Source organism: Ictidomys tridecemlineatus, chromosome 14, assembly GCF_052094955.1.
Source record: "Ictidomys tridecemlineatus isolate mIctTri1 chromosome 14, mIctTri1.hap1, whole genome shotgun sequence".
Classification (NCBI taxonomy): domain Eukaryota; kingdom Metazoa; phylum Chordata; class Mammalia; order Rodentia; family Sciuridae; genus Ictidomys; species Ictidomys tridecemlineatus.
In genome coordinates, this window is record NC_135490.1 from 15,802,660 (window position 1) to 15,825,420 (window position 22,761).

The 22,761-nt window shown below is 41.4% G+C and overlaps 1 protein-coding gene and 1 long non-coding RNA gene across 6 annotated transcripts in view; one reads left to right on the forward strand and one right to left on the reverse strand.

Annotated features, from left to right (window-relative positions):
• Psd3 (pleckstrin and Sec7 domain containing 3) overlaps positions 1-22,761 on the forward strand; it is a 550,748-nt gene that overhangs the window by 243,318 nt on the left and 284,669 nt on the right. For 3 of the 5 annotated variants that reach the window (XM_078030945.1, XM_078030943.1, XM_078030944.1), the window contains one exon: positions 20,494-21,604. In XM_078030945.1, the coding sequence (XP_077887071.1) occupies positions 20,494-21,604 (1,111 nt within the window). Of the gene's footprint in view, positions 1-9,158; positions 9,252-9,281; positions 9,579-20,493; positions 21,605-22,761 lie in introns of those variants that run through there. The other 2 variants (XM_021729090.3, XM_021729089.3) reach the window with 2 other exon arrangements.
• On the reverse strand, positions 5,011-10,129 carry LOC120892808 (uncharacterized). Its single transcript, XR_005737586.2, has 2 exons — positions 9,981-10,129; positions 5,011-5,331 (listed from the first exon to the last, which is right to left on the reverse strand). It is a non-coding gene; the product is annotated as an uncharacterized LOC120892808 (long non-coding RNA).

A 22,761-nucleotide genomic window follows, 5' to 3' on the forward strand; every position in this document is an offset into this window, starting at 1 on the left:
GTGCTGGGCCAGAAGCTGTTGAGATGTGGGGGACAGTGGGGTACTGACCCAGGGGAAAGGTGAATTAAGATAAGAGACTTTAAATATCCAATCCCAAAGTGGCAATTTAAAGGACATTCTTGAGAGGCTTAATGTAATCTTTCTCAATTTGTCCAATTACCCATTTTTAGGGGTTGTCCTTATACCCGAGCCTGTCTCTGTTTTGAGCCTGTCTCTGTTTTTTAGAACCTGTCCTTCTTAAGGACGGGGGACTAATTCATTGATAGGATTTTTCTTTCAGTGAAACCAAGACTGTATCTTGTTATCTTGGTTAGCATTTGACTTTTTTACTTTTATTTTTTGGGTACTGGAGATTGAACCCACAGTTACTCAACCACTGAGCCACATCCCCAGCCCTTTTTTGTATTTTATTTAGAGACAGGGTCTCACTGAATTGCTTAGGGCATTGCAGGTTGCTGAGGCTGGCTTTGAACTCCCTCCTGATCCTCCTGCCTCAGCTGTTGGGATTAAAGGTGTACGCTACCTTGCTAACCGGTATTTGATTTTTTTGATGTGTCTTGATGATTGTACCATCATTAATTCTTTGTCCTTTGATTTACCCACATTTTTTCAATTTTTACCTATAGTTTGAAAACTTGAAAGTTAGTTTTTTGTGATATCTTGCTTTTATTCTTGCACGCGGAGTGCAAATATATAAAAATTAAATCCCACTGATCAATGCATTTAATAAATTTGACTTATTCAAAAAGGTTAAGTGAAGGGAAATTTAAATCCAAGCAACTATTAATCGATTGTCTGCTGTGGCGTTTGAAGCCCTGTTATGCTATTGGCATTTATTTTAGCAGCTCACTCTATGATTGCATCCCCGAATTTGAGTTTTAAAGAGATTTCAGAGTTAGCGCTCCTGTTGATTTTTCTCAGCCTGAGTTGCTGTGTAGGGTAGGAGACCCCCACTACTCAGGTTGGAGGTTTAGCAACTGGAGGGCAGAACTCCTGCGCCTCTGCCTGTCACACCCTTGGCCATGTCTCTCAGCCCTTGGGAGAATTTTCTGGCAAGCACGAATAGGAAGCTGAAATCCTTGCATCTATGGGTACTCTTCCTCATCCATTTACTCTTGGCTGTTATTTTCTCCTTTCCCATTATCCAGGAGCTTTGATTCCTTTTAATTTGGGCATAATAGTTTGTTGTATGAAACTGAAAAACAAGTGGGGGGAGGTGACAAAGGGAGATTGAATTTGATCACTGCATGCTGTATGCGCGTGTGGAAGCCCCACAGCCACCCTCTTCATGTGTATGAATAATACATGCTAAACAAAAATGAAATAAAATGCCTGCTGCCATGCGCATGCCTGTCATCCCAGTGGCTCAGGAGGCTGAGGCAGGAGGATCTAGAGTTCAAAGCCAGCTTCAGCAGCAAGGCCCTAAGCAACTCATCGAGACCATGTCTGTAAATAAAATATAAAAAAGGGTTGGGGATGTGGCTTGGTGGTTAAGCGCCCCAGGGTTCAATCCAGGAATTAATGAATAAATGAACGAACCAACGAAAGAACGAATAAATAAATAAATAAATGTGAAAAATACTGCCACTGCCACATTCTTTAGTTTATTGAAATTTCTTTGAGTGCCTTGAACTAAAATTCATTAGGCAGTTCAGAGCTGTGAAAAGCAAATATAAAGCCTTCTGAAGCAATTTCTTAACTTGCAGTGTGAACCTCCAGAAAATTGTATGCAAAATTTGTAGAAATATCTATGACTCTATGTGTGTGTGAATGGGGAGAAGGTTCAAAGCTTTCTCAGAGAACTACTTATCAGAGATCTGGGTAACAACAAAAAAATCAGTTTAAGGATTATGTGTCTCTAGTTCTACAAATATGACTGTTGCCACAAATCAGTCATACTATCGAGGTGTTTACTATAAAATAACCTCTTATGGGCTGGGGCTGGGGCTCAGCGGTGTAGTGCTCACCTAGCAGGCACGAGGCCCTGGGTGAGATCCTCAGCACCACATAAAAATAAGTAAATAAAATAAAGGTATTGTGTCCAATTACAACTAAAAAATAAATATATAAAAACAACCTCTTCTAAGTAGTTTAATTACTAAATAAATATTTTCCTAATAGGTTTTGCAACACACGTTTCATACTGACTACGTGAAAGTGATTGATTTATACTTTCTCGCAGTTTGAAGAATGGTCCATTTGCTGTAAGCAGACCACTGGCCGTCATCGTCACTGATAGGAGTATGGGGAGTGGTGAAAATGTTTAATGTTCATGTATCATGTATCTGAATCAATTTCTTAACTTGTAGTGTGAACCATGGATTGTCTTGGATATTAACATTGATCTTCCTAATAAAAATAATGCCTTTTAACTTCAGAACACTCTGGTAGTTATCTGGGAGATGGGAAATATGCGATAGAAAGTGAGTCGGGAAAGACAGTATGAAATCTTGTAAGATGAAGGCCCCAAGGACAGTGCAGGCTGTTGTGTTTTGTGAGTAAAAGAGAAGGAGAGTCACAGCAAATAGTGGGGCCTGGAGGGAGCAAGAGGTCACTGTTGGGGAGGAGGGAGTAACTGAGCAGAGGTCAGAGGTGATTGTGTAACTCACAGGGGACACTGAGTTGACCGGTGGAGGGCCGCCCTGGGTAGTGTTGAATAGCAAGGATTCTTCAGCCTGACTCCCAGCCCCAGCCAGAGCTGTTTGATAATAGCTTTTTAATTGGTAAAGCTGGTACCTTTCCCATGGTGTCCTTAACTTTATGTGCTGTGTGCTTTGTTATATGTCAAAAGAAAAGCTTAATGCACAGTGCCATCCAGACAGTAGTAAGGGAGTAAGGAGAGCTGGTGGCCAATTGCTGAAGGACTCCCTGGAGGGACAGAAGCAGGGGGTTGGCAGCTAAGCCCTTGGGCGAGATCCTGCTCCTCTTGTCTTTGTAGATGACTTCTGGTTGGAATGCAGCTTGGGTTGGTTTACTATTGTCAGTGGCTGTTTTTGCTACAATGGCAGAGCTGTGTGTTTGTATAGAGATTTTGTGGTCCACAAAGCTTAAACTGTTTATTATCTGTTTCTTTACAGAAAGCGTTTGCTGCTGACCCCTGAGCTGAATTACAGCGTTAATATAATTACATTGGAAATCTGTTTAAAATTTCGGTTTTATTTTGGGGAAAAGGAGGCCACATAATTAGACAGTGGTGACAGCAGTTCCAGCAGTAAAGTTTTAGGGCAAGAGGTATAATGGTTGAGTGTGTATTTTGCACACATGTGGTTGTGGGTTCAGTTCCCAGCACTTTAAAAAAATATATTTTTAGAGCATTAATCTAACAAAATCGCTTCAAAGGGATTGGAGGGTGTGAATTAGTGTTGGGGAGGATAGACTGGTGAGGACCGCTAATTCCAAAGCAATATCTGTGCTCTGGAGAAAAGATGGTAATAGGAGTATGAGTGCAAAGATGCATGGGACTTTAAGAATAAGATGATTGTCTTGGTGACTGCAGATCTGGGGGGAAATGATGTCTGATGGCAGTGAAGTGACAGGAGATGTTAACGATGCATCTGAAACGGGAATTCACCAGCAGCAGAGTTTTCAGGGAGGCAATCAGTATCGTTTGGCACCTTGAATATGTGACATGGAACAGCTTCCATACAGGCAGGAGGTGTTGACTCTGCTTCTCTGCACAGACCCCACATTCCAGGGGATGTAGGAGCAGGGGCATAGTTCAGAGATGGGCTGCCCTACTAGCTCAGATCTCCCACAGGACCCCAGGAAAGTAAGAATCTGTCCTTGGCCAGGCTTCCTCCTTTCTGGGGTGCCTTTCATGGCGAGACCCTGTGGGTATATATCGGTGTGGCTTACTACTGGCCACGACCTGACCATGTGGACCAAGAGCTCTCTTGAGCGCACAGGCTTGAGTTCACTCTCCATGTGAAGTGCAGATTCTTTCCTTTCATCCATCACACAAGACACACATGCCCCTTCTGGACGCCTCCCGAGACCTCCCACAAGGTGAGCTAACTGCATTGGGTGTGAGTTGCATCCAGTTATAGTTTAATTTGCATTTTGTCCTTATTATGTTGTCATTGTCATAAGGTAAAGGTCCCGTCACCAAGACAGTTGCAGGTGTAGCTGTGAGAACTTCAGCTCCCCTTGGGTAGGATTTCTTTTGTGTTTGGCTTTGTTCACTCTTGTAATTTAAAGAACCCAACTGACCTGGGGTTATCTAGGGGTTTGTCTCCCTGTTCTTATCCCAGTCCACATCTGGACCACTGCCTTAGATGTCTGGTCTGCTGATTTACATGGTTGCTTCTGCATTGACTCAATCGTTGACATCTTTCCCTTTTCCTACATAGTAGTCCCCATCTGATGTATTCTTTCCACTCATAAGAAGTGGGGAGTAGGACGAAGCTTCAGGGAGATGTCAGGTCTTCTGAAGTCATCCTCAGGGACAGCAGTCACTCTGAGTGATGCCTGAAGTTATCAGTGTAGAGTGATTATCAGCCTGGAGCCTTGCATTTGAAAGTCATTTTGTGGTTTTCATGTACTGTTTCCAGTGACACCTGTCAGTTTTAATCTTCAAACAACCTTAAAGTAAATGTGTTATTTGCCTACAGTTACTAATTATTTGTATTTCTCTGAGAAATTAATTGTAAAGTGTTATTTCGGTGAGCACAACAGGCTGGGAAAGCCAGGCGCGGTTGCCTGCCAATCACACGGTAAGTAGTGGAGCCAAAGCTGGTTCAGCAGCAGCGGGAATGTCAGCTGGTTCTTCATGAATGTTTCTTGTGTGGGGGGGCACTGTCTTAGGCACTTTGCGAGTTTAAAGCTCTCATTTAGAGTACTTGAGCCACCCACCAGCTTGTCTGTGGGCCGATAGTTTTTCTAAGCTCATGATTTGTAAAAAGCAAAGAATAATGTATGAATATGCAACAACAAAGCCCATCATTATGTACAATTGTAATGCACCAATAAAAAGAAATGTGGAAAGAAAAAAATAAGGCAAAGAATAAAAAGTGAGCAGAGTAGAAGCTGAGAACAAATTTTTGTTACTGCACCTGGAAGGAGAGGGGTGGGAAAAAGCCCCATAGGTCAGGCAGCAGAACCCAGTGGCGGCAGAGCTGGAACCCAGCCAAGGCAGTGCCCTGTCCCGGAGCCAGCAGGCAGTAGTTTTGAGAGCAGTTCTTCAGCCTTCCATACCTCAACTCCATGCTGTGTCCTGCCTCCCTCCCTGCCATCCAGCACTCCGATGCACCTAGGGACTCTACAGAGAGGTGCCCCATGGCCTTGTGCTCTGAGTTGAGACAGGACTGGAGTTTTTGAAGAGAATCTAAATTACTGAAAGAGAGAAAATAAAAAGAAACAGCCAAGATAAGTGTTTATAGAGTAGAGAATCATGATCCCAGTTTAACCAAAGGCTAGCAGAAATCCACTTGATAAATTTAGTCTGCAGGACTCTGGGCTAATTCCTGTTTCTTCTTTGTCATCTGGATGCTTACTGACTTTTCTACTTTTTGGAAGATTCAGTTGCTTCCAGAACTCGCTCTCATTTTGCCTTTGGGTACATGAAGATCTCCACCATGCAGATCAAGCCCCTTTGCCTGCACCTCGGCTTGCTTTCTGCTCCAGTGGTATCCTAGCAGCCCTGGGTTCTGATTCTGTCCCAGGCCCAGGACATGAGGAAAGCAGTTTCTCAAGGATCATGGCAGGTCTCCTTCCCCTTGCAGGCTACCTGAATTTTATGCCATCTCAACCCAACCTTGCAGTTTGACATTTGTGCTTCCTGGGGGTCTCAGTAACACAGGGACACAACTATGTTCAAAACAGATACAAGTCACTGACTTCATGGGCTGTCATTTGATTACATGCTGATGAATATAAATTAGCCAGTTAGCAGTGTATGAATTTACTTAGGATAATATTTGAAATGACTAGAGTATTCAATAAGAACTGAATTACATTACTAGTGGTACATTGTGGTCATTAAGTATGTTAATATGGCTTACATTAATAGGAAATAAATATGTTTGTAAATAAGTTAACAGAAACAATCAACAAGGAAAAAAACCTTTAAATGCTCAAACTGTACTAGGATTAAAAAGTGTATTGCAGTCTAACGTAAAATAGTGGCTTCCTTGTTCCCTCTGCTCTTCAGCAAACTCACACCACTGACAACTAAATTGTCTCTTGTTTTGAGCTGTGGTCTGAGGGTACTTCTTGCTCTCCTTATCTTCTAATTGTGTATTGGCCAGGTTACTTAAACCATCTCTTTATTTTTCACAAAAAGGAGTGAATACCTTACAGATCACAAAGTTAAGAATGTTTTCCTGAAAGATTTTTTTTTTTTTAAGAAAAAGAAGGAAATGGCCTCATGTCCAAGTTCTTAAGTTTTAGAGGTGCTCTTTTGTTTATTTTGAATAACAAGGAGTTTTTTTTTTTTTGGAGAAAACACAAATGCCAGAGCCCCAGGAATACAGAAAGCAAGAGAATATAGTCAGTGCAAACAAGACAGGTGAGGGACGTGGCTCTGTTTGTTAACCAAGTGCTGCTTCTGTGCACCTGTATAGCAGCATGTCTGTGAAAGACCAGGGCATATGGGACAAACCTACTTGTTGAGCTTTACTTTTTGAAATGATGAGTCCGGGACAGTGGAAGCTATTGTGAACTGCTGGATGGAAAAGAGACTTCTCATAGTACAGGCATTTACTTCCTGTGGTCACCAGCAGTTGTGTGAGGGGACTGTCATGTTTACACAGCCTTTGTAACAGCAGTAGCTTTGTTAAGCATCTCCTTCATCATGTGTTGGAGTTTTGCTTTCCCCTGCTTTTAACAATAGCTCAATAGCTTGTGGATTGGAAAGAATGCATCTACCCAGAGATGGGAAGAGCTTGAGATGCAGGAGGAGCGTTTCACACTGAACCTCTGTTGTTCTGTTTGTTATAATAAGACAATATAGATGTGGGGCCTGGAGAAGCAGTGTGCTTTGCTTTTTCTTGTTTCCCACATGGTTATCCATTGGCATTGACTTGGCATCAGAGAGGATGCAGGCTCAGAGGATGTAACAGTAGAAAAGCCCTAATAAAATAGCCCGTTGTCCTCAAGTTAGCCTTTTGAAGCCACAGGGAAATTGTGGCCTTTAAATGTTCATCGGTTAGGATTATGTAAGTTGCATATACTAGGAAACTTGAATGAATCACTTGACCTACAGGTTTATTTCACTCCACTGTAAAAGAAATGGGAGTAGGAGGTCTCTGCTGGCTGATGGGCTTCTCTCTGTACAGGATGGCTGCTTCAGCTCTCGCCCCCTCTGTAGTTTAGGCATAGGGAAGAAGGAGATCAAGAGTGCCTGCCTCTCTCTCCCACTAGAAAGGACCTTTCTTAGAAGGCACGCTCAGTTTCTATCTCCTTGGGAACTGGCAATTCGTAGATTGGTTAATATTTGTATAAAGCCAACAAAGGTTGACCTTTCTACTTTTCCAGCCAACTCTGAAAATATAGCAGCTCTTCTTGGCGAGGTTTTTGAAAAAGGAAGAAGCCGCCAGTTTTAGTTAAAAAGTGTAATAATGCTGAAAGTAATGATAGCTATAGTTATAATAATAATAATAAAAATAATAAAATTTGAGCTTTAATTTTGTACTAGTAGCTACTCTGAGTGCTTTATGTGTTTATTTGCTTTAATTTATTTAATCAGAATAGCCCCATTATTTTCCCTAGTTTTTGGATGAGGAAATTGAGGACTATAGAGGTTACGTAACCTGTTTAAGATGACATAATTGAAAAATGATGGAGTCCAGATTACATGTCCAGAGCATGTGCTTTAGTCATATAGTTATACTGATCTAACATAATGTAAACATCTATTATCTATTGCTCAGAGATAAGGAGAGTAAGCCGAAAGATTCTAGGATGTTGGTGCAGTGTCACACAAGGCTTTAGCACTAACTTTGCTACCTGGGTTCTATTTTGACTGTCCTGGTACTCTTTTCTCTGGGTGCACTCTGTTTATCCCTTTATATTTGGGTCATTCTTCTTGAGTCATGGATATATTTGGCATGCTGTGGTTTTAAATCCTGAAAATTATGTTCCTTCTTGAGAATTCTTTTCTTGGCAGAGAAGTCCTTGGGAGGCAGTACAGTTTGGTAGTGGAGAAGCTGGATTTGGGGGGCTCTCATGCCTGTGTTTGAATGTGCCAGTTTGAGCCACGTGAACTTGGACAAGTCATGCACCTCTTTTATGTTTTAGTAACCTTGCCTAATAATGGTTTTGTAATCGTAGCTATCCCACAGGGCTGTTGGTAGGAACGGATGGGTTTGTACGGTAAAGCTGATTGGTGCAGTGCTTGGCACATGAGCAAACGTTCTCTGCTCTGATTAGATTATTGTTCATCAGGAATGGGCACTCTAAATTAAACCCAGTACATTTTCTAAGCACCTCTTGGGCACTTAGCAGATGTGTACAGAATGAGTGAAAATAACCGTGCATTGCTGGATTATCAGCCTGAGCGTCTCGTGCTGGGTGGGACATTGAAGTTGTAGAAGCCGAGTTATTTTTCATGTTTGTTTCAACAGCTGTTACCAGAACCAAGGAGCGATATTATGTCACTCATCTTGTGCTGCTTTCAGCCTCATTTTTATCTATGTAACCATTTGTTTTTATATTTGTTGTTTGTACTGAGATTGTGGTCTAGAAGTATTGTCTACTTCCACGGGTACCGTTAGTCATGTAAAAGTTTATACCATCTTTTTTTTTTTTTTAAAAAAAATGGATGTTAATGTCTTTGAATCTTTTCCTAGTACTTTGAATCTTTTCCCAAGTACTATCAATTACCCATTAAATATTAATTTTATCACAGGAACAGTAATCATCAGTAAAATTGACTTTAGATGGCAGTGGCATTTAGCAGAGACACGAGGACCGGCAACTGCAGGATTTATGTCATTCTGCAGCAGCTTATGAGCAGTGATCTTTGCATCTGTCTTTTCTGTTTAAATAATACAAGAATTCAGCCCTTTTAAAGGGAACCTACCCGTCTCCGTTCACGTGTGTCATCCCTGCATCGGAGAAAATGCTGCATAATACTAGGATGACAGCCCCACCTCTGATGTCACCGAGGATGGTACGATCCTCTCGGAGCCTTCCTGGGCTTCCTGCTGCTGCACCAGGGAAATGGTTACATTAAAGCTAACTCCCGGCACCTCAGTTATCTCCTTGGAAGTAGTTTTCACAATTATAGAAAAGCCCTACGGTGGCTGTTTTCGGTAAGCTACCAAGGTAGAGAGAGACAGAGGCAGAGAGGGAGAGCAAGCGAGAGAATAGGCTGCCTCGCCTTTGTCAGAGGGACCGAGGCGCAGCTCCTCTCGGCTCGGGTTCCAAGTGCTCAAAGTGCTTCCATTGACATCACCGTGTGCAGAGCAGGGCAAAAAGGGGCTGCCAGGAAATTTGAAACTAATTTGCTTCCAGTTGACTAGAACAGCATATTTGGCGTTAGCTTGCTTCTTTTCTAGCTAACTTTTCTCAAGCGTTAAACTGATGAACGGGGCATTTGCTATGATCAATGGGTAACTGCTGGAGCTACAGTAATCTCTGTGAGTAACCTCTATTTGTAGGTCTGTGCAGGCGAATATATCTATATTTTTTTATCTCTCTATCTCTTGTAAAATGCTGCTGTGACATTTTCCTTCTGTTTTATTGACTGCTTTTTGCTTGCTAGTCTTGTCTTCTGACTGTCCCGGTAGGAGATTCCTGGGGCTGGCCAAGCCCGGGCTCTGCCGAATCCTGCCTTAGAGAAGAGCATCTGCATTAATTCAGGGATGCTCCTGCCAACTCGTGTCCAATTCCGCAATCACCAGAGAGATGCCACCTGCCCTGTAAAGGCCTTTGCCCAGTGCTTCACCTGGCTTCACCCTGGCATGTGTATTTTAGCAAATCTGAGCATTGAATTTACCTGCATTTTTATTTTTAAATAGAAAGCAGAATCTTAGCCTTACCTGTAATTTTACTTCCTTTTACCCTCCCTCTCCGGCGTTTCTGGGAACACAGAATTCTGTTGCCCTATTTCTGCTCCTTGTTTGTGATGTATTATATAGGCAGAAAGAGGGAAAACAGGCTATCCCTGCAGTGTCAGAACGACATCATGTTGTGGTGCTGGGTGGGATAGGGGAGGAGTTTCTCTTAAAGAACCCACACTTTTTTCAGCTGCGTGCTTGGGGCTGGCTGTGTGTGAACAGCCTGGAGGAGAATGGGGTGGTGGCACCAGTAATGTTCTATAAACGCTGAGTTGATGCTGAGGTCAGATCTCTGCTGGAAGTTTATAAACACCTATTTTAATGCCTCAGTTTATATGCAGGAGTGTGTCTTTCCTGTGTGTCACTTTTATGGTAATTTCAGATTTATTTCTCAGGGAAACTGACTTTCAACTTTCTGTAGAACTTGCCGTTGCAGATATATTTGGAGTTGTTCTCGTCGGTTCATAGGCTGAATCCTGGGTGGAACTGTGAGTCTCTTATTGAGCATGAAAACTACTGATAGTGAATGTGGCTCAGCTGAGGCTTATTAGAAACTGGTGGCCAAGAGAAGCTGCTTGTTCATCTCTTCCCCCACAACTATCTTGAGAGAGAGGAGTCAGGGAAGCCCACAGCCCTAGTGGATCACCCCTGCCAGCAACTCCACTGCCTGGCACTCATGATCACTATTTTTAAAAGAACTAGATAGGATTTTGCAACTTCAGTTTTAATTTCTTAAGTAGTAAACTATGTCACAAAATATTTTATCTACACAACAAGCTGCAGTACTAGGACCACAGCTATATTAACTTTAGCAGGAAAGCCTGCGGGTGTCAGTGAGGCTATGGAGTTATTGAAAAGTGCCAACTTTGTTCATGTTTAAAAATATAGTAAAACCCCAGGTGTCAGTGAAGAGAGAAATTTTAAAAGTGGGGTTTTCAGAAGAACGAATTCCTAAGCAGGAAGAAGTAGTAGAAGATGGACAGAGTGGATGAACTCAGGAGCAGCTCTATCAGAAGAAGCGCAGGCATGGATATCAAACAAACAAAACAAAAAATCATGAGAGGTAGAGGAGACACAAAACCCCGGAATTCTGTCTGGTTGAAAAAAGGAGAGCAGCTTTACAAAACAGTGATTTGAAGATAAGCCCAAGTTCAGATCCTGGGCTAGCATTTCTTCTCCGCCTGGGGTCAGGGTTCTCAGCCCAGTTGCAGGGACTTGGCTTGAAAATTCGTGGCTATTCATGCCTCGCTCATCCCACCCTTTGATTGCTGTTTGTAGGGTTGCTTCCTAGTTTACAGAGCTTCCTCCGAAACTGGCTGGAATGGTAAGCTACTGTCATTCCTCCAGGGATTGGAACTGAATGAGAAGAAATGGGCTCTGAATCATTAGTATGTGAAATTTAGTTGGTGGTAAGCACAGCTGTAACTATTAATCACCGGGGAAGAGTGTCCAATTACTGGAACGTTCTCTGTTCGTGTGCACATGTAAAAGCCTGCATAGTGGTTGGCAGGCCTTTTCCTGGCTTTCAGAGTACATTAAAAAAATAATTTGCCTGCTTTTAGAGAGTTAGTCAGTGTCCAGACATTAGCTAGCAGCGTCCTCAACTTTGTATTGTAGCTTTCTTCAAAATGTGGCTTATTAGGGGTAAAGAGTATCTCCCAAAATATAATGCACTTAGATTAGTCATGTAGCAAATTCTCATTACTCATACTCATTTTCTGTTATTTTTATCATACCAAATACATATTCTATTCCTGGGCAAAACTGTTTAGAGTATTCACCTGTTTTTAATACAGTTTTTTCGAATGCATTGGAAACGGGGTCCATGAATCAGTGTTGCTGGAGCGGTTTGTTGATCTTTTTTTCACAGTTAAGTGTTTTAGTTACTTATTTATAGGTGATACGCACTTGAGATCTTTTAACCCTGCAAGTCTTGCTTTTTGTGTTTACTTTGTAAATTGGGCGTTTGTCTTCCTTTTATTGATGAATGACATTTCAGACTCACAGGGTCAAATTGTCCCTCTTTTTCCTATCTCTGGGACTGAGTTCCTTCTTGACAGGTCTGGGGAGTGTGCCTTTAAGTCATTTCTGTAAAATTTCCAGTGTTAAAATAATGTAAGAATTTATACTTCTCTAGTTCTTTTAGCTGATAGGGTAAGTTTTAAGGTGTTTACTGATACTTGTTAGGTAACAGCACCCAGGACATTAGGAACAAACACATGAAAACACAGATTTTTTAGTGGCTAGGTTAGCCATTATTGATAAAGGATCAAAAATCAAATCAACTATCATGGAAACTCATAGAAAATAGATTATAGTCTCTTAGTGCACTCTCGATAGTACCTCATCAGACTGAATTTGCTGATGCACTTAATGTATCTAATAACATGAATTTTAAACTCTGGGAAAATACTCTGGTTTTTAAAAACTGGAAAGCCTTACCTTTCCCTCAGCTCTCTTCTTTTAAGCACTGATGTAATTTTTTAAAGACCTTGTCCAGATGCTAATGTACAGATTTATACCAGGGTCAAGTTCACAATTACAATTTAGCACTTTATGGTCCTTTGGAGTAAGTGTGAGTCATTGACTATCATGGTGAGAGCAATTAATTGGTGGTGAGCTGTAGAATCAGGAATCACCTTAGGGTAGAGGCCTTTCTCCTCCTCTTCTGTAGAGGGTCCCAAGGCACTTGCTTATTAGAGTGCAAACTCAGACCAGAGTGCCTCAGCCTCTCTCTAGGTAGGAATTAGAGATTGTTTTCTTGGAACTTCCTTTAGTTGTCTGTCTGAACAGTTGGACCTTTCAGTTAAGAGGTAGGAACTTGGGTTTATCTTTCAGAATAGAAAGTAACCATTTATAGGTTGTAAGAGCAACTTCTCGGCATTGTAGTTTTCTGGTCAGTGCTTCTCATTCTTTATTGTGTGAGAGTCAGCTGGGATTCTTGTTAGAGACCATCAGATGTTGATAGAGACAGTGTGGAGTGGTGGCCAGAGCCTGTGTTTCCAACTGTCCCCTGGGGGATGTCTGGGCTGCTGTTCCGAGGCCATACTGAGCACAAGGAGGCTCTAGGAGGTACTTCCAAACCAGACTTTCTTTGATGTTGGAAATGTTCTATGTCTGTTTGAGTGCAGTGTGGAAGCCATTAGTTATATAAGTATGGAGTACTGCACAAATTAATTTTCAGTTTTATTAAATTTTAATTAGTTAAAGTAGCCACATAGCTGGGCATGATGGGGTACGACTATAATCCTAGCAGCTCAGAGGCTGAGGAAGGAGTATTTCAAGTTTGAGGCCAGCCTCAGTGACTTAGTGAGGCCCTAAGCTACTTGGCAAGTCCCTGTCTCAAAATAAAAAAGGTTGGCGATGTGACTCAGTGATAAAGCACCCCTGGGTTCATTCCCCAGTACCAAGGAAAAAAAAAATCCAAACAAATGAACAAAACCAGCATAGTGTTTAGAGAATAATCAATTGAAACATTTATGCTTAATAGTAATAGCCTATGTAGGATCATGCTGAATTCTACAACTATAACCTCTACTAAACTTTGCAAGCAGACAGTGCACATAGATGGAACTACTGGGTGTTAAGCTCCTTGGTGGTGAGAGGCAGGTTGGTCCTGTCTGTTACTCTGCTCCACAGTGCACCGTAGATGTTGGCAGAGCGAGCTCTGAAGTTGAGATAGTGCCCTTGTGTTCCCTGCACCATCCAAGCCTGTATTGGGGAGCAGGGGCTAGAACCTGGGTGGCACCTACATGTAGTGTCTTGTTTCTGTTTAAGGAAACTTTTTCTTTTTGTTTCTTATTCTTTGACATCCTGTTGTGATAGAACATACTTTAACTTGATTGATTCAACAAAAGCATTCATTTTGTTAGGTATTAGCATTACAGGCTCTGGGGATGTAGTGATAAAGGAAGCGGGCCACATTCTTGGCTTTTGCAGTTTCTATTCTAGTGGCAACAGCACAAAACACAAAAACATCTCCCCAAACCACTGGGCCCAGGTTCTAGGAGATGTATGCATGTAAAATCAATCCATGGTGATTCTTCTGAGGAATCTAGGTGTCAAAATGACATTATCAGAGTAATCTGTATCCAGTTACTCAGAATCAATTATGTGATAAACCTATTCAGCTAATGGCTGAGGTTGCAAATATTTGTTATTTTGTTTTTCTTGAGCCATTTTCTTTTAAGGAGTCTGCTAGCCAGGGTGGAAGAAAATCTGTCTCATTTCCTGGCTCTCAAACAGGGTCATTCTTAGAAAGGTCTGCACAGCCAGTCTTGTGAAGCAGGCTCATTTCCTCATGGCTTGAAGAAATGATGTCTCTATTCCATTTTATTACAGTCCTGTCTCAGAGTTGCAGTTGCAGAAACAGATGGCTCTTTAATACCCAACCCAAAGCCATCTTAAAACTGATCTTGTTAGCATTCAAAAGTATCCCATTTCTCCCTCAATATATTGAGTCAAAGGAAAAAAAAATCTTAAAAAAAATATAATTGGTGGGTTTATAGTTGATTACAGAAAAGCATCTTTACCAAAGGACAGGAAGCAGTTGTTAGGAATCTGATCAGATGCACAAAGCAGCAGATCAGGTCCCTGATGGAAAAGGCCAACTTCTAAAGAACCCGCCCAAGTACATATTCTCCACAAGTGTGAAAACCCTTCCCTCCTCTCTGCCCACGTACTTCAGACGACATTTCCATTCTTTTCAGTGGAAGAAGAAATGCAGTTTAGCTATGAACTATTCATTAATTCACATTCTACTGGTGTGTGGTTTATATTTAGGTAAGCGCTGAAGTTCTTTTTTTATACTTAACAAGTCCCTTTTGTCACAGATATGAGACCAAATTTGGGCAGAACTAATTCAGTAAGGCCTTCTGGAGTAGAAATGTTTTGAGCTGGATTCTTAAACTTTAGTTGGAGATGGAGATTGACAGGAAGGTAAGTGGGACACGGTAACAAGTTAGGCGGGAAGAACCCACCACAGCTGGATGAGGCCAAGCCACGGAAACACGATGGACACACAGTGAAATTAGGGAGGGCTGAGAAGGTGGTGACGTGGGAATGGGTGTGGATGCTGGCTGGAGGGTGTCCTGGGGGCCCAGCAACACTCGCTTCTTTGCTCTGTCTGTTCTGCCTTTGTTCTGGGCCCAGTGCTCCCTGGCTTTTGCCTGCATTCCTGCTGGAAGCCTCAGTGGTTATTCCTGAGTCTGGTTTGGGGTAAGCCTCTCCCTGTACGTCCTTCCCTTGCTACCAAGGTGGTCTTTGTAACGTGCCAAGTTGACAGGCTCTGACAACACCGATTTGGATCCTGTGTGTTCAGTACAAAGCAGGTAGGCAGTCATTGCTGAATGAGTGAAGTTGGCAAACAGTGGACCTTGAATTGGAAGTATCCATGGCCCTGTTTGAAAGGCGGTGAGAGAAAAAAAGTCTTAAAGGAAAAAAAAAATTACTCTTTTTAAATATAATCACTCTAGTAGAGGGAGTTCCAAAGGAATGACTTCTGAGGAGCAAATCAGAAATTCTAAGTAAAGGGTTGGAATTAATATTTTGCAGATTTTATTTGTCGTTTAATATAGTTCAAGTGATGATGAGATGCAAACAGCAAAAATAAACTGCTCTTGCGTGTGATGGGGTGCTGTGCTTGGTGGAGAAGGTTGCTGTTGCTCTGTCCTGTAACATGTGCTCCAACCAAGGGAGAATGACCATGAAGACTGCTCCTACACTGAAGCAGCCACTGGAAGACTTTGCGTATCATGTTTGCTGCTGCTGCTGCTGTTGGAAATGGTGGTCTCACAACTAGGCAGCACCAAGTTTTTCCCATGAACTTATTGCTGAGAGACGGGAGACCAGGAATGAGTCCTGACCCTTAGTTCTGATATCATACTGTGTGGAACAGCATTGTACTCGACTTGGTCAGGTCATTGAGCCTCTCGGAACATTTGTTTCCCTTGGTCTCTCTGTGCTGGTCCTCGACTAGTTGATAAAGTAAATGAAACTCCTTAGCACTTATTAGAGCAGTAAACTTAGACCAGAGGAGCAACAAGGTGGGAAGCCAGCGGGGTGTCCCGCAGGGCCTTGCCTTGGCCCCTCTCTTTTGTCTGATCTCTTGGTTTGACAAGTTGTCAAACTGTTGTGTCAAAGAGCACAAGCATTTGCCCACAGTGGATGCACTTGTTGCCATCCCTGAGAAAGAGGCATCTCAGTAAAATTCTTAAAAAACGGGGCACAAGAATTAGTTAGTTTCTTTGAGGCCTCTCTTGTCTTTAATTTTCTTTTGTTTGCTTTTCTCTGGGCCAGTGTTCATTTTCATTGCTGTTGTAGATGACAGTTTAAACCAGTCCACACAGTGGACTCCCTCACGATGAGGCTTAACCTTTCTTCCCTTCGTTGAATGAATCTCGCTGCGGTGTGCTTTGGGGTTACGTATGTACATGGCTTTGGTGGTCACTGTGGTTGTTTTTCTCTAAAAGCTTCACGATGGGTTAGAAGTTGTAGTCTTTTGAAGCTTTCAGATGTGAGCTGACTGTGTTCATTGGTTTCACGTATTTGTACTGAACATAACACACAGCTAAAGGCTCTTGCCATTTTTAAGGAGGAAAGGTGATTTCTCTCAAGTTGAGGGAAGGCTCAGTTAAGGAGAGGGAATTGGAATTAGGCCTTGGAAAGTGGGGGAAAAAAATGATCATGCTGAGATGGGAAGAAGTATGTCAGGTGGGAAAAAGAGGTTGAGCATGTCAGAGGATTAGAAAGTAGAGAGTGTCCACATGGGCAGTTTTATTTCCAGTATATATTAGAATTAAAGAGAACCCTTTGAAGGTGTGTGTACAGCACCCCCTTTCACTTTGGAAGCAATGGCACAGCATATTCGAGAGGAGAGCTCTGAGAGAAATATATGAGAAAGATAGATTGGGGTCAGAAAGGAAGAAATCAAGCCACCTCTGTTCATAGGTGGCATGATCTTGTATGTAGATAATCCTAATAAGGAATCTATAAAAACACTATTGGAACTAAAACACAAGTTCATCAAGGTGCAGGGTATATGGCCAACATATCAATGAAATAGATTTTATTTCTTTATGCTAGAAATCAGTGATCTGGAAATGAAAGTGAAAAAAAAAACTTCACTGTTAGTAGTATCAAAAAAAAAATAAAATGCCTAGGGGAATAAATTTAATGAAAGTAATCCAAAATTGTAATTTAAAACTTCAAGACACTGTTGGAAGAAAGAAGAATAAATAAATGGCAAAACAGTCCTTGATCATGGATCTAAAGATACAGTAAGAATATGGCTAAGAATCCAGAACTCTATAGATTGATTACAGTGTCTTTCAGAATCTCAGCTGCCTGATAAGCTGATCCTAAAATACATGCAGAATGTATGAGGGGCTTAGAGTGGCCCATCACCATCGGACAAAGGAAAAACAAAGTTAGAGAACTGTTACTTCCAGATTTTACTTGGAGCTACAAGATAATAATCAAGATAGTGAGATGCGGGTATACAGATAGATATCTAGCTCAGTGCAGTAACTTGAGTGTCCCAAAAAACCTTTATGTTTATGAACAAGTGAATTTCTACAAGGGTATCAGGGCAAGTCAGTGCGAGAAAAGAATACCTTTTCAACAGATAGTGCCGGACATCAGGATATCTACATGTGACAGAATAAAGTTGAATCTCTACTTCAAAAAAGTTAACTAGAACATAGATTGAAGATCTAAATGTAATAGCTAACACTGTAAAATTCTTAAATGAAAACAGGAGTAAGTCTTTGTAGCTTTGGATTAGACAATGATTTGTTACATGTGACATCAAGAGCATAAACAACAAAAGAATAATAGGTAAGGTTGGGTTAATCAAAATTAAATTTTTTTGTGCTTCAAAAGACATCAATTAAGTGAAAAGACAATGCACAGAATGGGAGGTGTTTCCTAACTATATATCTGATAAAGAACCTCTGTCAGAACATATAAAGAACCCTTACAACTAAACAATAAGACAAGTAAACCAATTATAACATTGTCAAAGGATTTGAGTAGACATGTCTGTAAAGAAGCTACACAAAAATGCCAGTAAGCACATGATAAAAGATGTTCAATATTATTAGTCCATGGGGGAAATGCAAATCAGAACCACAGAGATATGCCACTTTATACCCTTTATTACACTTTATGTGTAATAATGGAACCCTCAGACATGCTGTAGGAATATAAAATAGAGCAGTTGCTTTGGGAAACTATTTGGCACTTCCTGAAAACATTAAACATAGATTTACCAAATGACCTAGAAATTCACTTACTCAAGAGAATTGAAGCTATATTTAGATGCAGAAACTCATATACAAATTTATTATTCATAGTAGCCAGAACATGGAAACAGCCCAAATAGCCATCCCCATTGATAAGTGAATAAAGAAAATGTTGTATTTCCATATAATGCAATATTATTTGGTGATAAAAAGGAATGGAATTCTGATACATGCTACAATATGAATAACCCTTGAAAATATTGAGCTAAGTGAAAGAAACTGGGCCCAAAATGGCACATATTATTTGACTTGTATATTATATATGTAATGGCCAAAATACACAAGCTGTCAAGATGGACAGCAGATTGGTACTTACTAGGGACTGAGGAGTTGTGAGATGGGGAGGGATTGCTAATGGATTTGGAAGTTTTTTTTTAGGGATATTGAAAATGTTCTGTGACGATAGTGGTAATACTTACATAATTTTGTGAATATACCAAAAACCCACTGGATCTTAAGAGGGGGAAAATTAGAGGTACTAATAATATATTTGGCACTGAAAAAAAAATAAATGCTAATATGCTACCATCTATTGTTTTTACATGTCTTCATTTTCAAATTAAGTGTTGGAGAATTTGCTTCCTTTTCAAAAATTTCAGCGTGCCATAGCTGTTGGTTCTGTCTGGTGACATGCTGAAGTGCTTCTTAGATTCCATCAACATTTGATTCCAATTTAGCTTTAAAAATTACATTTCAAATTATTTAAGAAGATGGCATGTGAAACAACATATACCCTCAGGTGTGTTGTTACCATTTATTAAATTTTAACACATAGAGGGTACCACGTGTTAAATCATGTTTCCAAGTTGCCTTGTTTTGTTAATGACTTAAATTAAGACTCTCATGCCATTTAAGTGTATTTATTTGTACATATATTAAGCATTTTAATAACTAAGAAGGTTGTAACTCTGTTGTGGTTTAACAGCAACAGATGTCCTCCTTCGTAAAGTAGAAGTGAGTATATTGTATTTCTAGTGTAGATACAGAGTCACCAAAACCCAGTTCAGGAGAGATTGGTACTGAGGCTGAAAAGTTTGGAACTATTATCTGTAAACCCCCAATTTAAGTATTTTATGTGTCAGTGTCCCCATTATCAGTTCTTACTGACTTGTCGTTTTAATAGGAAAATATAAATTTGATTCATTATAATAAATGTAGCCTAATTAATTATTATTTTCTCTGCTTCATATGTTGAGGTTCTGCATAAGATAATATTGAAATTGTACGCAGTTGGTGATCTCATGTGGAATATTAAAAAGTCAAAGTCATAGAAGTAGAGGGTAGAATAGTGGTTAATGGGAGAGGGAGGGGTGGCATTGAGAAGATAGTGGTCAAAAAATGTACATTTTCAGGTGCAGGGAATAAATCCAGGAGATCTATTGTTAACCAGGAAGTTTTAAACAAGGTGTTGTACACTTGAAAGTTGCTGAGACTTGATTTTACATGTTTGCACCACATTCAAAAAGGATTATAAAGTTAATGGATAAATGAGTTGGTTTGATTTAGCCATTTCACAGTGTATACATATCAGAATATCATGTTGGACACCATAAATACATATAACTTTCATTTATCAATTAAAAAATTGAACAGTAAGTCTGGGCTTTGGGGATCCTAGATGTCTTTTCAACTTTCCGTTTCCTATTCCATGTTGGCTGCACTCTCTTTCTTCAGGGGTATTTTGAAGGCCATTTTCTTTCCCACTGAAGTTGCATAGTGGAATGGGGAGACTTCTGGCTAGAAAATATACTGACTTTATTTTTAGTGTCTTTCCTCTGAGGTTTTGTCTCAGAGCTTGTCCTGCACATTCATAAGGCTGTTTGATTGTGACCAATATAAGTATTTTATGTGTTGCTGTCTCCCCAGTGGAATTTGGAAGATGAGACTTTTTCATTTTAATCTGTTTTTGCCCTTGAAGTAGCAGAGTTACTGCATGCTAATGCATGGGACTCTTATCAGAAGCAGGGTTAAGTACGGCATGTGTCATTGGATTGCCTCCTGTGCTGTGACATGCATGTATGCTAGCAGGGGTGGCTATAAAGTAAGTATGAGAGCCACCAGGTGTTGAAAGAGGTGTAGTGAAAGAATCAGATACCTAAGTATTGTCAAGAGCTAACGTTGGATACCCATGAACACATATGAGAGCCTGGTGTCCAGAAATAAGTCATGTTTCTCTTCTGTTGTATCCACAGGTGATCATGGAGGAAGCACTTTACTCCCACCGAATGTCACAAATGAATTTCCAGAATATGGGACCATGGAGGAAGGCGGAGAAGGCCTGAGAGCTTCTTTGGAGTTTGATGCAGAGTCTCTGCCATGCCACCCGCCAGGGCCACAGGGGGTCCATCTTCTTGCTGGCCAAGGCTCTGGGCTCAACAGTATTACGGAAGGACCAAAAGATGTCATTGAAGCCCCCTCTCAAAGTCACCTCAAGGAACAAAGTTTACAATCCATTGACTCTCTGATTTCTGCTCTGAAAGACACAGAAGCCAGAATAGTTTCAGGAACGTTACAGGCTACAAAGGTACTGGACAAAGATGCTGTTTCTAGTTTTTCATTTCAGCATGTGGAAAAAGAGCTGGACACTGCCAGTCATAAAACACAGAGGGCCACCAAGCCATTCTCTGCTGGCCGGGAACCATCACCAGATACACCTCTTCCAGCTGAAGGAACCACTGAGGAAAATGTTTATTTGAGCATCCAGAAAGATCTGACTACACTTGCACTATTAACAGGAGAGACCCAGGCTGAGCTTCCCCGGGTAACTACTACTGGGAGAAAAGGGGCTCTCTGTGCGTCCGAGCCAGCTTATCCCGTGTCCTCCCTGCGGAGCCCAGCAGTAACTGATAACTCTGCAGGCAGCGTTGGCTTTTCAAAAGAGCAGATTTCTGATGCTAGGAGAGAGCACCCGGGGGTATGTGATCGAGGCTCCCTGGGACGTGCAGGCCGGATCAAGCATGTGGAATTTCAAGGGGTGGAAATACTGTGGACAGAAGGCGGGAAGAGAAAGACACAGGCTCCTGCTGACTTTGAGACATCGCTGGAAAGGACAGCCTCTCCTGGAAGCAAAGAGTTTTCCAAAGTGCCAAGCCATCTCATCTCAGCTGCTGCTCCCGGCCATTCAGCTGGTGTAACTGAGCGTGTTTGGGATGAAACCTGGAAAATCCCCTCGGAGAGGCCTGTCGCTAGCTCAGGGAGATTTTCCCCTGTGCCTCTTGCGGAGAGTGGCGAGGATGAAGTCTTCCTCAAGGAAAACAGACAACATCTTGAGAAGAGAGCTGAGCCGGAGAGAGACAAGGGAAGGTGAGCTCCCAGAGTCACCTTGCTGTCTGTGATGCCTGGTTAGAGAAAGCCATCGTCCTGTGCTTGACAGGAGAACTCAACTCACAGTACCGCAGTTCCCCCTTACCTCAAGTGTCACTTTCTGAGGTTTGAAAATATTAAATGGGGCATTACAGAAATAAGCGATTCCCAAGTTTTAAATAACTTTTATTATAGTATATTGGTATAAATTCTTTTATTTTATGATTGTTAGTTTCTCACTGTGCTTACATGTATTGATTAAATTGTATCATAGGTATGTATGTTTAGGAAAAAACACAGTATTCTTGGAATTTGAATATTATTCTTGGTTTCTGGCATCTGCTGAGTGTCTTGGAATAATGTGTCCCCTGCAGGTAAGTGGGGGGACTGTGGTACTCTGGATCCTCCTCATCATAGAATGAAAGAGAAGGTGTCCTAAGCTAGGCCCTTCTTAGATTCCAAGTTTATAGGACATTAAGGTGATCTTGTAACAAAGTCCATTAGGCACGGACCAGGCAAACTTTCAGAAGAGACCGTTGAACTCTTCGTTGAACCCTTAGTTTTGCAACTCCATTTCACTGATATTGTATTGTATTCATCAGGTTTTGAGTTTTTCATCATCAAGGTAACTAAAGCACTCCATAGTTCTTTGAAACAGTGTGAAAAGATTTAGACTCTTTTGTTGTATCTCACGTAGTCACTGTAACTTAACTCAGCCATTTCTTGGGTACAAATCCCAACGGCTGCAGTGTAGTGTACACCAGTTACAATGCAGCCTGCATTCAGATGTGAACCCAGAAGTTCTGGATTGGAGTTGTCCGGGTTTCGAGAGCACATTTCAAAACGGCAGAGGAAGACTCTGTAATTCATTTGTTGTGGTGCTCACATGGGACTCCCTTCTTCTCACAAGTAGTATGTGTTTTGATTGTGGCCCTGGTGTCTAAACTTGGTATGGCATGATATTCATCCTGGTCTACATTTCTGAGGTCCGTACCAGCTCTGTGCTTGGATGAATGGAAACCAGGACCCACTGACCACCTGTGTTCCTTTGGGTAGAGTCATTTGCTGTGAACTGCACTGGAATGTGCACCCTCATCCCCTGACAGCCCTCATGACACCTGTGTTAGAGCTTATGTAGGAGCACATCTCTGTCAAGC